The sequence below is a fragment of the Penaeus chinensis genome, chromosome 19, assembly GCF_019202785.1.
Source record: "Penaeus chinensis breed Huanghai No. 1 chromosome 19, ASM1920278v2, whole genome shotgun sequence".
Classification (NCBI taxonomy): Eukaryota; Metazoa; Arthropoda; class Malacostraca; order Decapoda; family Penaeidae; genus Penaeus; species Penaeus chinensis.
This window is the reverse complement of record NC_061837.1, coordinates 4,930,946-4,948,445: the sequence shown is the minus strand read 5'-3', so window position 1 is coordinate 4,948,445 and position 17,500 is coordinate 4,930,946. Positions and strand designations below refer to the sequence as shown.

The 17,500-nt window shown below is 35.7% G+C and overlaps 1 protein-coding gene across 6 annotated transcripts in view; it reads right to left on the bottom strand.

Annotated features, from left to right (window-relative positions):
• LOC125035091 (DDB1- and CUL4-associated factor 6-like) overlaps positions 1-17,500 on the bottom strand; it is a 45,700-nt gene that overhangs the window by 24,603 nt on the left and 3,597 nt on the right. For 5 of the 6 annotated variants that reach the window (XR_007115736.1, XR_007115735.1, XR_007115737.1 and 2 more), the window contains exons 4-13: positions 15,296-15,474; positions 11,919-12,054; positions 11,582-11,742; positions 11,244-11,394; positions 8,799-9,357; positions 4,222-4,703; positions 3,634-3,676; positions 3,184-3,330; positions 2,766-3,018; positions 86-194 (exon numbers count right to left, since the gene is read on the bottom strand). Coding sequence is in view for 2 of the 6 variants with exons in the window: in XM_047627237.1 (XP_047483193.1) it covers positions 86-194; positions 2,766-3,018; positions 3,184-3,330; positions 3,634-3,676; positions 4,222-4,703; positions 8,799-9,357; positions 11,244-11,394; positions 11,582-11,742; positions 11,919-12,054; positions 15,296-15,474 (2,220 nt within the window). In the remaining 4 variants the exon portion in view is untranslated. The remainder of the gene's footprint in view (positions 1-85; positions 195-2,765; positions 3,019-3,183; positions 3,331-3,633; positions 3,677-4,221; positions 4,704-8,798; positions 9,358-11,243; positions 11,395-11,581; positions 11,743-11,918; positions 12,055-15,295; positions 15,475-17,500) is intronic. The other variant, XM_047627238.1, reaches the window with a different exon arrangement.

Genomic DNA, 17,500 nt, shown 5'->3' with positions numbered 1-17,500 from the left:
GTAGGCTACTGGGTGTCATTAGCTTTTATGAAAGACATGCAAAGTCATACAAGTACTTAAAAATAAAATCAGTTCAACTACTTACTGCCGCGTCTAATTTGGTTGAGAGAAGCCAGCATTCTTATCATGAAAGTTGCAGGTACGGTGATGGTGTCTCTTGTCTCCTCTAACAAAGCTTCGTTTCGCCTTGTTATCTTGAAAAAAACAGAGAGCAAAATAAGTAAAGTTACCATGAATCAAGAGGTAATTCTAATTCTATACAAAAAATAAATAAACATAAAATGAGGAATTTATGAGCAAACCCAGTTATTAAAGTACAAAGTATTTTCAGTGTATATAGAATGACACATTTTCCTTTTTCTTTGTATGAAAAGCTTCTGAATCCTATCTAACTTAATTGGAGAAGTTGATTACAGTTCAAGTACCGTGTATATATATTTTGTATCTTCTTAACCTAATGCTGCCGGGGAAAATTAATAAAAAATGGGGAAAATGCTGTGCTAATTTATTATATTTTTTGTGAAATGTCTCTGCACATAGATGGCTCTGCTAGTGCTTAGCCACAAAGGAGTCAATTAGTAGACCTTGTGACCTTACGTGATTTGAATTGGAGGGAAAAATGTATTTTTTACTAGTGCTATGAATATCAATGCTGTTATTTTTATTATAAACATTATAATTACTATAATGTTATAAACAATAATAACAGCAAAATAAAATAACGTAAAATATTTTAGTAAATCAAAGAAAAGAGTAAACGTGCGAGACAGGTAGTACTTGTAATTGGCTCATTGGTGGCTTATCAAGTGTAGCTATCTATGTGTAAAAACAATCAAACAAGTAACTCACAGTGGGCATGGCACGTATGTACACGTCATGCCCGTCGGCATTGGGTTAAGTCAGGGATTATGTTTAAAAACTGGAATTTCATAAAAATTATTTCAAGAGCTACTGTTATTATAAACTATTACTCTTTGGAATTTTACAAATTAAACTTTTATCAATAACATGAAAGGCATAATTAGAGTAGCTTTCACAATCAGTGTGTGATACTTTGCTGGTCTCAATTAAATGTATGTATTTACTGACTACACAAAAGATATATAAGATTATAAAACCCATTTTTCTCTACACACTACATAAATGCATACTGCTATCCTGAAATTAAAGCTAAAAATTATTCACTAAATTTATATCTTGCCATAAAGCCTTTTTCACATATGCATGAATGGTATGCACTTTTTATACAACTGAAGTAAACTTTGCTCACTTTCCTTAACCCACTGGCGAAGGGTGTAGAAAACTAAAAAAAAATCTACACTCTGGCGAACCACGGCAACGCGCCGACTTTGAGCGCGTGAATTCGGTACATCAAGCCGAATCATTGCCACATTTTGAGCGTATTGTTATGACGCCTATAGGCGTGACCCATCGGGAATGGGTTAATTGATCCACTGATGTCAATGATAATATTGCATTTCTTTTTCCAAAATGGCAAGAAATGAAAAAGGAGGGGAGATAATGGTGGCCTGTAATAAACTACATGGTGACAGTGTTTGTGAACTCGTTCATGTGTAAACAAAAACAGTACAAAACCACAGCAAGCAATGCATATACAAAGTGTAAGTGTGTTAACAATGCACATCAATATCAAGAGCAAAATAAATAATAGGTTGATTCTTCATCTGCTTGTAGAATCCAAGAAACTATTTAAGGTCAGTATTTGACCCATTGTCTCAGGAAGAAAATGGGGTTGCCTTGGCCTTCATTCCAGGTAGTCTGCACAGCCAACTGGGCTTGCCTCCGGGGCCTTTTTCAGATGTGGGTAATATGTAGCACTCACCTTATTGCACTAACAAAGTGATGTGATTTTTTTATATCACTTGTATGCAAAACAAAAATTATTTTATTTTATTTTTTCATATTCAGAGATGCATGGTATGCATTTTAGTTACAAGATCAAACCTGAAGTAGCCTGATTATGTACATTATAGTCTATTACAATAAAAATGTATGTTACACCATGTACAAGATTGAATGTGTTTTTTTTTTTTTTTTTTAAGATCACTTTCTCGTGAATCTTATTTTTTTTTCTTTTACAAAATTCGAGATTGTATATAGTGATGTACAAGGCTGCTGCCCCTACAGATCCAGTACTTCCCTTATTTGTGTCATACTTCAAGACAGCCACACTGGTAGAGCACCAAAAGACAAAGTGAGTAGTTGACACCAAGGAGTCAGTTCTCGTAAACAAGAGTGAAGGTTACTTACAGGTTCACATCAGCAGAGAGCATCATGTTTTGGTGAATGACATCTTCCATGCATGACAGACAAATTACTTATGAGCTAATATTTGCCCTTAATACAAAACAATGGCCAATCATAACATTACACATCCCATTCTCCCTCTAGCAATACCCCAGGGAATGTGGTGTGGGTATAAGGGTTCCTAATAGCATAAAGAATAGCATAAAATATAATGCATCATCGTTGTAACATGACGTAAATGACCCATCCCCCAGAGCCTTGTCCATGTCACCCATGATGTGAATTCCACGACACCTGGAACCACAACCAAGTCGGTCTTGATGTGAACCCCATGTTATCAGTAGGCTATGAGTTAAGTGCTGACATTCTCTAATAAAGTAACTACGTCAGATATAAAGATGGATTAAAAAATGTTTTAAAAAAAGCAATAAATCTAACACAAAAAGTCAATTTTAGTAAGATAAAGAAAATAAAAAATTTCCCAAAGAATAACATACCTCTAGGGCCTTTGCTTCATCAAAGCGAGATTCTTCACACACTGGAGCCCAGAGTTTTACATCATAATCTATGCCTGATGTGGCAAGAACTGGTAGAGTTGGATGAGGTTGCAGGCAATTTACTACATGTCGGTCTGCTTCCCAAAGCATTACTAGTCTCCCAGTCTTTCGTTCCCACACAAAAACACGTCCACAGTCAGATCCAGACATGACATGAGAGTCTCCCCAAAAACAAGCTTCTTTAATCATAGTTCTGAAAGAGATTAAATATGAGAATAAAACAATAAAGAACTTTAAAATATATTACCATAATCAAAATTAAAGAATCAGAATATTACCAAATATATGAAAAAGTATCCTTATATATTCAGATAAAAGTAGGCAAAATAACATTGGCTAAATAACAATCAAACCATACCTTGCATTACGATGGCCTTTATAACACTGCTTGACAGAAGCCTGTGGAACCAGCACTTCTCTATCTCCAACGACACCTGCAGCACGTTCTCCTTTCACACGTTGTACAGCACGCTCAATTGCACTAGCCATACGTGCACTTGTGCTTCTGTTTGAATTTATTTGCTTATGAGATTGTTATCTTTTACTATCTACTTATGCACAAAACAGTGAATCTTAACTTTTGTGTTTTTCTGTTACTTTACATAATGATTAGGTTACGTTTCCCTCCTGTAGATACAAATCATCCCCAAATTCACAAAACTTGATTACCAAAAGCCTTTGCTAAAAGAGAACTAGGGCATAAAGAGAATATTTTTGTAACATCTATTCTCCTATAAGTACCAACATATTCAGTAACCCCACCCCCCCTCCAGCATCTGTATGCAGTGGGGGTGGTACATTACTTTACCTGGCAGTTGCTGACTCATCATCACTGTCATCGTCTCCAAAATCTGTTAGAAAAAAAGGATGCTCTTAAGTTACAAAGATTCTGAAAGAAATATACTTATTTGGTATTTCTTATCTGTTGTAAGTTGCAGACAATTGTTAACCTCTTCAAACTACTATCAGAAAGGTTCAATTTACACTTTCTCATTATCAACATTTAGATACTAATCCCATAGTAATGCACATAATGCATATCAGTAAAGTCTTTTATCCATTTGTTAATGATTGAATTCTTTATCATTCTGTAAAAGTAGCAATAATAATGGAGAGAACATCCACTACCACTCTCTCTCTCCTCCATTCTTCAAGAAGAAATCATTCCAAAATCACATAGTCTGATTTAGAATTACAATTTTATGGTAGGCATTTTCATGGCCCCAGAATTGCATTTTTTTTTTTTTTTTAGAAATTATATCCGTATAAACATCTGCAACTTCTATCACAAACACATATTAACTATTACTGCAACAACAACATTTGTTTGCATAGTAAGCTGATTATTTAAGAAAGAAATAAAAAAAAGTTAAATAATTTTATATCAGTTACATACCTACAGTGTGTCCCAGGTTTATCTCACTGGCAACTGCCCCACGGTTTGATGATCCTGCCGTCACAGCCTCAGGACCCAAACTATCTCTCCCTTCTTGACTAGATGATGCTCCTACTTCCATATCACAGATGGCAGGACTAGAACTCGAAGTTGTTAATGTATGAGCTCTAACTGGTTGGGGCTGATGCAATGAAGATGATGATGATGCTAAGGAGGATGAAGTTGATGAGCAGCAGGGCTGTTCACCTCTTTCAGGTTTGTGTTTTGGTGCTTCCTGGGACTGTGAGGTTTCTTCAGAGTTTGGAGCCTCTGAGCTAGTGGTCCCACTTGTACTTGGCACTGTCAAACTTGGACCGATGTCCTGTTCTGACTGATTGGGTGTGCTGCTACGAGTGACTTCATCCCCAACACCAAAGCTGATCATACCACTGCTAACTCCTTGGCCAGAATATGAAAGGCTGATTGATGGTTCTACCTGATGTCTGTTGAAGAAGAAAAAAAATTTACATGAGCCATTGCCTGCCACATGATAATGATACTGTTTATTATAAAAAATACTCCCCAAAATAGCGATAGCGCTAATAACCTAAAATGATCTAGACCCCAAGAGGATAAAATTCCTTTTATAAAGAATTTTAAAAATCAATTTCTAAAGGACACAGCCCTGGACGGCCCATGAATAAAAGTACATATCTTTTTAACGATTTCTACACCTCCGTAACTTAACAAGTTCCACTAGCCGTTCACTGAGCTGACTGATCTGGGAATTGAAATGCCTGGAGAAAACAAAGTAAATTTTATAATCATATTTAGAAAGCTGAAGATCTGTCTTACTGATCAAAACTAATAACTTTGACCACTTCACTGTTTATTAGTATTTAACAGCTAAGTATTCATATGGCAGCTAGTTTCCAGTTTAGATTTTAATGAAGTTTTGCATGTAACAATGTCAATCTGATATGTAAATTAGCAAGGGTTTAAAAAATATGAGGGATTAAATAACTATCAATAAACAAATCTCACAGGGGATAAATAATCAAGCTTATCTTGCAGATATCACATAAAAGATTCACCTAACATTTCAAGTCTATAACCTATAATCTAAAAAAGAAAGAAAAAAAAAAGGGGGGGGTTTCCAAAAACGAAATTCTAATTTTCCGAATCGGTTTCCCTGTATCAAGATATCAATGGTTGGTAAGGAAATTCTACTATCCTTAATGTGACATTCACTGAAATCTAAGGATATTAGTAAAAAAGACAGAAAAGTGAAATAAGGTTATTTCAAGGATTATGTTTTGCATAGACGTAAGCAGACTATATAAAAGTAGTATCTAGGGTAATCTTGCTCATAGCTTAATTATTTCATAAGTGCAAGGCAATGGCCCTTTATATGTAAATTCAAGAGAATTCCAAAACAAACCAAATCTAAAAGTTCTTGTTTATCTTTTAGAAAACAATTAAATATTCTTGTTAAGTACTATAACACAGTGAAACAACCCTCCCCCCCAGAAAAATTAATAATAATAATAATAAATAAATTAATTAATATAATAAAAAACTAAAAATTGATGCCACTCTTCATCCTCCACATATACTTTTTTGTGCATCAAATCACAAAAGTTAATGGGACATCTGCATGTATTTTGTTGTTCTTTTGAGGTAGTCTCTTTCCTCTCTCTCTCTCTTTTTTTTTTTTTAGTTTGAGTAAATAACAATCCCATCTGACTCATTAAAAAAAAAAGAGAAAAAGAAGAAATGAAAAGAAAGAAAGAAAGAAAGAAAAATATATACATATACATATATATATATATATAAGTATATTGATAATTGCTTATTTCAAACTATATGTTTGTGTGTTTATATGTATTTATTATGGTCATGAAAAAAAATTATAAGGCTTCATATTCACATGGGAAATTCCTTGGATGTTTTAGAGTTCAAAATTAGTCACGCACACACATACACACACACAAAATCATGCTAATGATACAACCATGGTGGGTGTATGTATATGTAGGAGTCATGCTGAACAAATTGTAAATAAAACAATGAAGGGAAGAAAAGAAAACACAAGATGTGTGTGATTATGGTACGAATTGTTATGAAGAGGGATTTGCTTTGCTCCACTGTTGACTGTCATTGGTATGCATTGAACGTGACAGAGCTCCATCAGCTGCTTCTAGGAACAAGTTTGCCTAAGTTAACTTGTTTCATTAATTATTATTTTACATATTTTTAAGACCCTTTCTCAATATAAATTTCATGCCACTAGTTCTTCCATTAAAAATTGGCACATTTTCTTAAATATTAAGTTGAAATACAGTGAAATCCTCCAAATTTTTACCAAAATAACACCTCCAGCATGTAATCTAAGTGTGAGTATTTGCAAGTACACATACAAATACATACACACAAATATATGCATATACCTACACTTGGTAACTGTTACTAAAGGAATACTTGCATTTTCAAATACCCCATTAATTTTTGTGCCTAATGCACTCTAAAAAGTTTTTCCTTTCCAAAAGTTAATGTTATAATTGCAAAAACATTATAATTTTTAAAGTAAGTATACCATGCAAAAATCTATACAAAATATTAAAATATTCTATATACCTTCTTCATTATGCAAAGAACAAATATAGTTATCATGAAATAGGTTCATGGTGAAATTTTTTATTCCCTACTTCCTCTGATGAAAAAGGTTTAGCAATCAGGTATGATACCTTCACCTAAGATGATCAACTGATTTGACTCCATGTAATTATACTGGTTGCACAGTGCAACCAAAAAAAGCAAGAAAGACAAAAAATAAATGAAAATCTACCCTGAAAATCCCTCAAGTCCCAATCACCCTTCCTCCTCAACAAGTTCAAAACTGCATTTATGTTTCCAGTGCTTCTGATATATCCCTTGAGCAACTGACTCCACATGTACCCTGATAAATTGTTTTGTATGGCACTGGGAGCTCCCATCATGAATGGGTTGATGACGTTTCTTGTGCCCTATCTTTTAAGAGATGTGGTGATCTTTGTTCCTTCTTTGCTTTTTTTTTTTTTGTAAGCCCCTTTTTTGAGTTTTCTACCTGCTCCCTTCTCACTTTGCTCTCTGTCTGTCCCCCTTCCTTCTTCTTTCACTCTTTGCTTTGAGAGGCAGAGGGTGAAGGGAAAGTGTGTAGCTCTCCCTTGTGTTCTCTCTATTGCCTTGGCAGGACAATTGAATGAGCCCTCTTAACCAGGGAAGGATATGGAAGCAGCCATTTATTTTGTGGATAAATGTTTCCTTGGGAAGGGAACAGTAATGAGGATTGAGGGACTGGTTTGCTGTCTTTCCTTTGCCCTCTCTCCAAATGTCTTTTTTCTCCTCCTTTGGTTCATCAATGCACTTTTGTACACATCCTTTTTGTTTTGCCCTCTTGTGCCTTCTGCTTCCTCTTAAGAGGATATGTTTTGTTCTGCAGGTAAAAAAGGAGACCTATGGATTTCCCTACACCATCCAAGTGACAGTAGTAGTAGTTGACTGTTGAGCTCACAGCCCTTCACTGACCACATTTTGAAGCTGATGAAACAAATAGCACTTGCACCTACAGGCTTCTCTCTCCTGGCCAAGTTCTTCGAGCTGCATCATGACTACTTGCTGGCAATGCAGCCCTCTACTAGTCAGCCAGGTGCAGCAAGTCCTTACTCTATATCCCTGCCATCATCTCTGAGCCAGCTAGGTTGTGGTATGCCCATACATGTGCCCATAAGGAAGCAAAGGGATGTTGGAATGGATTTTTTTTCTTATTTAGCTCTCCATGTTTTTGCATGTACTGTGCAACCATAAGTTAATATTTTGGAATAGGCTATCAGACCTTCACACCAAACCACCATAACCTATAACCCAGAAGTATCAGACAGAAAAGGAGCATTTTCCATCCATCAATTGGCTCATCTTTGTCACTAATTTTGTCATAATGGGAAAATGCATTTTTCATCAAAACTAAACACAATTGTTCTTATAACAAACAAGGGACTGCAAATTGTTCCATGCAGTTCAATATGTTGACAAATAGGTAATAAAATAATATTTACTCTAATTCAACTTTAGGTAGTCTTTTCTGCATCAGTTTAAGATTTGAAAATGATGGTTATACTTACCAGACGTGTCTACAGAGAGACAGATGAAAAGATCGATACACAGAGATCGAAAGACAGACAGATAAAAAAGATAGGAAATGGGTATATCTTTATATGTACCACTTCCATATCACAATTTATGTATCTGAAGTATAAATAATTCAGTTGAAAAAAAAAAAAAAATACTGATATAATATCAACATTTTTCCACTCCACAAGCAAGGTAAATCTGGTTTAGGCCATATGTTCACAGTTGCTCTTTGCCAGACTGGAGACAATGCAAGTATAAGCACAAAGCAACAACTAAACCTAACATTTAAGGGCCTGTGAAACTTCCAGATAATAATTTTCTTTATATCTTATAGAACTAATCTTCAAGACTTTATGAAAAAAAGTAATATTGTAATAAATACCAAATACAGTACCTAAACTATCTATGAGGTCCTTTAAAAAACTTACTTTTCTACAAACCCTTGTCTCAGTGATGATAGCCTGTGTCGGAGACCTGATAATGTAGCTCTCTGAGAGTCTTTCATGTGTGCATCCTCCTCCTCTTCTTCAAGCGGTGTTTCATCTGTCTCTTGGGTAGTTATTGCTTGTTCTGTTTCTTGAGGGTCTTGCTGAGTCTCTGGCATACTGTGTGTGGCACTTTGTTCTAGTCTTTCTCCTGCTTCTTCATTTTCAAAACACTGATCATTCATACTCTCTGGAGCAGCATTATCCTCTGATGTTCCTGGAGACTGTGTCATGGTTTGCTGAATACTTGAACTTGGGGCTTCCAAAGATGATAAAGGTGATGGCTCATTCACATTACTTACTGAATGTTGTACTGCATCTGCAGCTTCCTCTCCATCTCTTACATTTTCTGAGGGAGATTCTGAAGGGTTCTGTACCTCAGATTCTGAAGTTGTTCTTTGAACTGTGGCTCTAGTGCCCGGATCATTTAGCATTCTAGACAAAACGTCTGTCATCCTCTGCATAAGCGTTGCATGCAATGTTGGTCTTGCTTGGCCAACATCTGTAGAAAAGATCTCAAATTACCTCACCATCACAACTAGCTAAATTGTAAATTGTTCCATAGGAGGGTACTTTACATGATTTAGGCAAGACAAAAAAACTAGAGATCATTTCATTATAAAAAGCTTTACAAATATTTTGAATGAATGTTAAATGTATTATCAAACAGACAGACTTCTAGCATTTAATTTTATCTTAAGCATATCATCTATTTTTAAAAAGTTCAAAATTCATCACTTTGAACTTAGACTCTTAAGGAGTCAAATACAAAAACAAGATCACTTCCTTTATATAAACATAGGATACAGTACACAACAATTTGAAATTTGCTAATGATCATATCTACTCATCACAAATTTTGAATAAATCAACACATACAAAAATAAATACATAAATATGCACACATTTATACACAAACACATGCACACACACACACACACGCACGCACGCACGCACACACACACGCACGCACGCACGCACGCACGCACGCACGCACGCACGCACACACACACACACACACGCACACACGCACACACGCACACACGCACACACGCACACACGCACACACGCACACACGCACACACACACACACACACACACACACACACACACACACACACACACACACACACACACACACACACACACACACATATGCCATGCACGCATGCACACTCACACACAAAAACACCCACACAGCCACACCCACACACATATATTTATATATTTATTCTAAAACTAATGACATTGCTCTAATTATACTGGTTTATATGCAGTAAAAATTTCTGACACATCAATATTCCTGCCCACTGTGACCGGCGGTGCAATACAAAAAATTAAATATTACCAAAACATATATACAAAAAAAAAAAAAAAAAAAAAAAAAAAAAAAAAACACAAATAACAAGTGTTACTTATTGTTTTATTATTTCACTGAGTTATGGGCTACCTACAGACATGATATGTAGTCAAAAAATGCAAAAAAAGCTTATGCAGAAAAAGAGATAATAACATTGCAAAGGGGAGGGATGGAGTCTTGTCATATGAGTGTTCGTGTGCACGTGCACCCAGCCTGCAAGCCACACACCAGCCGGAGTAGCCACTCAAGTAAGCCTAATGCCCAGATTAGGCAGGGGAGTGAAGCACCTGGATCCAAGGGATTAACGAAGAGCCATTCACAATTACCTTTAGAAAAGTGAATTTAGTCTGCTATTATACTTTTGGAAAGGTATTAAAATCAAACAAGCCAATGAAACCCAATGTTTATTTACCAGAAGGCAGTGCAGAGTAGCACACCTACAGCATTAAGCAATAATAAAATCCAAAAGCTAGTGAAATTATGTAAAAGACGTTGTATGCCTACAGCAGCAAATGGCCAACTGAAAGTGTGCTAGGTTTCATGCTTGACACTCCCTGTGCTTTTTAAAAGCTCTCTAAGATGAAGTGGATGCTCACAGGACTTCATTTTAAGGAACAAAATCCCTAGCTCTTAGGGGAGACATTTACTGTAAGAGTGTAGTGCTGCCTCAAATAGGGGAGTTGGGTTAGCTCAACTGCTCAAATAATAATGTTATGAGTTAGACATCATGCTAAGATTTTGTGGTCGGTGAACGACCAGATTGTGCCAACTTGACAGTACATAAGCAAGCCCACTAGACTAAAGAAGTTGAAGTTACCAGAGAATCATTCAAAGTAGGAGATAACTTATCATCTTGAACTTCAAGAGATATTTTATTTTTGTTAAACCTTTGTCCAAATTAAATCTATATTATCTCTTAATAAATTCATGCACAGCAATAACTGTATGGTACTACAGGGTGTTTCAAAAATGTAATGACCTAAAAAAGTTAGTCCATTAAAATTGACATGGCTGAAATAAAGACTTACCTCCTGCCTGGTTGCGCATCTCACATTCTGGTAGTGCCTGGGGACCAGTGTCTGACCAATCACCCCTGAGACGCAGACGTTTCAACGTGGGTCCAGAGTTGGCTTCCATATCAACATCATTAGCACCTTCAAGTGTAATCTCTTTAAAGTTCTGAAATAAATATTTCAAATTAATGCTACCCACTGAATCATTCTTAAACAGAGTTTACCATCATTACAACTTACAAAATTTGTTACTTTAGTTTAATGCACAGTTGAAATAACATAACTTCACAGGACATTGCTACAATAGCATACACGATAAATAATGTCAAACTGTACAAAAAATAATGACTTACCTCTGTATCAAAAAGATATAAATAATCTGAGGAATAACTTGCAAGCACCTCTCTCCCATCCTGACTATAACGTAAAGATGTAACTCTATGGTTCTTGCCTTCCATGTTGTCTGGCTTCAACCTCATAAGAAGAGCTCTGTCTGTCTGCTCCACAAAGGTATCTACAAATATAAAAAGTAAAGATTAATTACAATACTATACAGTTTGCTGATGTGTAGATCACACAAATTCTTCAAGATCCCAACCAGCATATCAGCTAGAGAAGTTTCTATCATTACATATTGCACAAGTTAGGTTCTTTATGGCCTTCCTTCTATTACTATATAAATCCTCTTACCTGTGGCTCTAGTCCCCAGGACACGTCTATCATAAATTCTGATGGTTGAATCTTGAGTAGCCACAGCCAAATGATATGGGGTAATAGGATTTACTGCCACTGCAGTTACTGCACGTCCCATGTTTAGAAGAATGTCCTGGAAAATATATGAATATATATAGAAGATATTGTCTCATTGACATAAAACAAATTTTAAAATTCCATCTGTGCTTTTTGACTTCCATAAACACTGCACAGAAAAAAACTGCCAATTAGCCAGCCTGTTTTAGAGGTATACATACCATGAAACATTTACTGCGAGACATTACCAGCCATTTTATGGACTTGCCACAATGATATAAAGGCATGAAGCATACTATTTTTTATTTATGAAGTACAATTCATTCTCCTGTTAAGTACAAAACAAAATGTTATATAACCACTTTTGTAAGTAATGGCTCAGGTGCCTCAAATTCCTTCAGTAGAGTGGAGAGAGGACAGAAAGATAAAAGAATGAGAGAGAGAGAGTACTGCATTTTAGCTGGGAAACTGCTATTATAGTTATACATCCGAAGACATTTTCAGATATTTTGTGGACTTCCTGTATATGCCTTACATTCTTTAACTTATACAGATACATGCAGAATGCTATTCTCTATTTATGAAGTATGATATGTCCTGCTGTAATTCATAATAGGTAATAAAACGAATACAATGTCACTGATTTTGTAGAGCTTCATAAGTCATGGACTTCAGATACTTATAATAATCCCCTGATGTCTTTAACTTGACAAAATGAGACAATTGAGTTAAGAAAGAAAATGAGAGAAACAAAGAGAGAGCAGAGAGAGTGAGGAGATTGTGAGAAGAGAAGAGAAGAGAAGAGAAGAGAAGAGAAGAGAAGAAAAGAGGAGAGGAGAGAAGAGAGGAGTTTAACCCGACCAGGACAGGTCACGTGTACCAGCATCATAACAAATCGCTTGGTCTGCAGGGTACGCCTGCACATGTGGCGACGCGCCAGAGCACTTGGAGCGGGACCTTCCGCTTGATGACAGACTCCCACGCCCAGCGTCTGGCCATTGCCAGAAATCACCATGCTCAGGAATTTCCGTTCCCCCGGAGGTGATGGGTTAAGTATGCGACGATGCAGTCTACACAAGGTTGCTTTTTACTTGCTTAACTTGTTAGATCCAGGTGCCTTACAGAAAGTACAAGGCCCAAAACCCAGGCATTAGGCTTCCTTGTGTTGCATGAGATTTATGGGTATTGGGCTTCCCTGAGTGGCGGCAAGTGCATGGACCAAAATCCAGGACTTACTCATCTCCTAAGTGTGTTGCTTGTAAGCCCAGCCCATATGAAAACTCACGTGCAGTATCAAGAATCCCTGATTCTTCTTTGCAATACTGTTAGTTCTTTTTCTCCAGATGCATTTTTTTTTTTTTTTTTACTGTTTTGTCATTTGTGATGGTCTACATTTGTCATTAGTTATTCTGTATGAAAATGATTACAGGCTGTTTTCATTAAGTGGACCCCATATAATCTCAAAGTAGTTTACAATCTGGGATATTATAATAACAATAAGTAACTGTGTTACTTGTTATATCTTATTTTCATATCATTAAATTTCCCAAAATACCCTATATCACCAGTGACTGGGGGCAGTAATAGGTTACTGTGCATGGATATTGTGTTCTTCCTGGTGACAGACCTCTCCCTGGTAAGGCTGAAGGATGGCATATGAGCCTCTTCCTGAAATTAATCTCTCTCCAAGTGCTTTGTGCACTCACATTACTCCATTAGCTACTGTTTCCTATGTTGAGACGCTCACCTCACTGCCCCATAGCCCTTTTTTTTTCAAGACAAATAATTCCAATCACCCTTCACTTGCCCAAAATTTTCATGACAACATCAACATCACCTGGATCCAAGGGATAAATCAGTGTCAGAGAGATGCAAAAGTGTCAGACCAAGCTGAAGTGTTGCAGTTTTAATATGGTTGCATGGTAATACAGGAATTGTGCACTCTATAGATACAATTTCCAAAGATGAGGTCTGAATTCTGTCTGTTTGAGGTGTCACATGCCTGCAACAGGTTTTATATAAGGCTAAAACAAAGGGGGAAGATCTAAAATAACAAGAAAATGGAAGACATAGACTAGATAGAGAGAAAAATATCAGAAAGCCTGGTCTTTGAAATTAATTTTGACTCTAATAATTAAATTTCAAAATCACAAGAAATATATAAATATGTGTTTCAAGGGCAGTAAAAAGCTTACTATTTGAAGACCTTGATTTTGCACATCAAAAAATGCATGGTTCATGCTGGAAAGTTAAAGTTACCAAACAACTGAAAAGTTACTCCTTCTATACAAAATACTAAGAGAAAAACAAAATTACAACTCAAGTAGTCCCATTGTGATATGACTGCATGAAGGGCAAGGAGGAGAATGCCATACAGATACACAGAAAGACCAATGTAGTAGGGGGAAGGTATATGCAAAGGGGGAAATGGCTCTGTGAGGTCTTCAGGCACTAAAAATACTGTACTGTAAAGATGCCAGACAATACCAACTATACTAGTTATCACTGACTACATCCCATTCACACCAAAGCAGAAGCAGGAAACAGCCTGCCAATTTTGAAATGCTGATGTTTAACTGAGATAACACAGCTTGATTTTGCAACTGAGGTGGCTCAAGCTTTGGGGGTTCATATTCTGGCTTTGTTTGTAATTTTGATAAATCAAAATAAGTTTAATCTGATTATGCAATTTTTAGCAAGATAGTACAAAAAAACCTGCTTCAAGAATGAGACAGGGCTCAATAACTACCTTAACTTTCTTTCTCTTGTACTTCATTAACCCAATTGTGCTCAGCCAGCAAGGAGTCTAGCCATAGGTTCTAGTGACCAAACCTGATTTCTTTATTCCTTGAATTGGTGGGGAAATGTGTTTTTCTTTATAATACTATTGATGTTGATATCGTTATTATTCTTACTGATATTATGATTATTAAACTGTTATTAAAGTCTTGGTAATATTAAAGATAATGAAATAATACAAAAGAAACTTTTCAAAAATAAAGAAAAGGGTAAACAGGTGAGATAGGCAGGACTAATAACTGACTCCTTGGTGACAGAGAGACAATAAGTAAACTTATATTACAGTAGGCATGGCATTTATTTTTGCCATCTGTGTTGACTGGGTTAAATACCTACAGAGGAACCTTTGAAAATTTCTTTTTACACAAATGCTAAAACTGCTTTCCTCTGAATGTTTCTCTTCATTTTTCAGCAAAAGCTTGGACCAGTTATGCCGCTTATTATAGAACATTAAGTGAAAATAAAATTTCAACATAATTACTAAGCTACAGGTTTAGAGAAAAAGAAAAAAGTCCCACCTCCTGACAATTTCTTGTTGTGCACTGCACCTTTGCCCGCAAGTCAAACCACCGCACAGTCCCATCTTCTCCACAGGTGAGAAATGTGTGAGGATCATCAGGAAGAGTAACAATATCATAGCAGGTGCTCACATGGCAAGTGAATTTGCAGTCATGGGTCTCCTCTTGCTTTTCTATATCTGGTGAAATACAGTATGCATTTATCATACAATAAAAAGATAATAATAATGATTTAACCCACTAGAGATGGGTCACATGCACTGGTGTAACAAAACAAACTGACTGGTCTGTGGGATACACCTGTACGCACAGCAATGAAAGAAAGAAAGAAAGAAAAAAAAGAGAAAGAAAAAAAAAGTGGGAAAAAAAGCCTCTGACCAGAACCTCCAGCATATGAGACCTATTTCTCTATTTTATTTCTTCATATTTAAACATTTTCTAGCAGGCTAGGAACAAACCCAAAGAAATAAAGTTCTCCAGATCAGGATAACCTTGTTTATATGCCTTGACTCCTGTAACCTCTGCCAGCAGCTCTTTAAAACTTTGTATTTCTCTATTAGTAATTAATTCATGACACATTAGATGTATAGTCTGAAAAGTATCTTGCTAAAACATTTCCTCCAAGATGAAGAAGACAAAGTAAATCTGATATCATTTACAAGAAATTTTCACTAAACACTACTATCTATATGTGAACATATGTAAATGATTCATACACAAATAATTAAAAACAGTGGCCAAAAATAGGCAATACTAACCTCAAAATCTCTGAATTTTGTAAAAGCCACATACAGTCTCCTTTCCTTGCAACAAACTTACCACCTTCCATCACCTAGATAAAACAAAAAAGCAATGCAACAACTGCAATTACAACAAGGCTTGCTCTTCAATAAAAGTCAATTTGCATATCATGGAGACAACAAGGGAAAACATATATTGGTACTCCAATTTCTGCACTTGGAAATGTAAATACTCTTTTTTGAGACTTGTCAAGCTAAATATCATTTTTTTAAGATTTGCCCAACTGATCCTATGTTTCTTAAGCTCCTTTCATATGTTTTATATCATACACTCTTCAAGATTACTAACACTCTGAGAAAGAAAGAAAGATGGATAAAAATGGGGAACATTTTTTGGATATATGGAAAGTATATGTATATATATCAGCTGTGTAATACTTTTGACATACTCATATTACTGAAGTATGTGATGTTAGAATAAAACAACCATATATCACAATATCCACATCCTAAAGCCTGTTGCTTCATAAGTTACTGTAAACACTGGCAGTGTACTTTGTTTTTCTTTGTTTCTTTATTTGTTTCTTGTTTTTTATACCAAATCCCCTCTATTGCATGTTGCAATGCATTACTCTACATGCTGAAAAAGAAGTATTAAAAGAGAGGAGCAAGAAAAACAAAATGGATCTTAAAAGATAACAGACAAGACATTAAAGTTAGTAGTTTTTAACAGAGGCAACAGCTCATATTACTTCCCAATATTCATGAAAATTAGTTGCAAATCTGAACTGCATTATCTTTCTCAAAAGCTCCAGAATTATTGTACAAGAAAAAATATTTCTTCTTATGATGAAATGAAAACATGACTGGTGTAGCATTTAAGGTAGTGGTTCCCAATCTTCTTACACAAACAACTACATTTTTTCATGTTAGCATTTTCCTTTATAATTCTTCTTACTACATAGTTCTAGACTAAAGACTTTTTTTTTTTACTCAATAGAATATTACTTGGAGACTTCTTAATCCATTCTTAATATGAGCAATGAAAAAACCCTAGCTAACTGGCCTTCAACATTTTTCCCCAAGGTTCTGGTCCCTTGTTAATCCTCTGTGGCATACCAATTTGGACCCACTGCTTTAAGGATATCACCTATTTATTTTCAAAACCATAACACCCTGCTTTTACAAAATTTTGTCTGAAAAGTCTAAAACTGGTTACTTTGCCTAACTGCATTTTCCACTGTTAGAATTCAGTTCTTCAGATATATTTGGCCTCGCTTTTAAAACAGAAACTGATTGTATTCATTACAAAGCATTTAGCGTTTTTCCCTCTTTAAACACAGTTTTAGCAAACCAATCTAATGCCAGGAAACCTTCTATTGATACAATCCTTGGAAAATTTATGGATGGTATGTAGATCCAAAACTGAAACACTTTCAATTATATCAAAGTTTTACTCTATTCA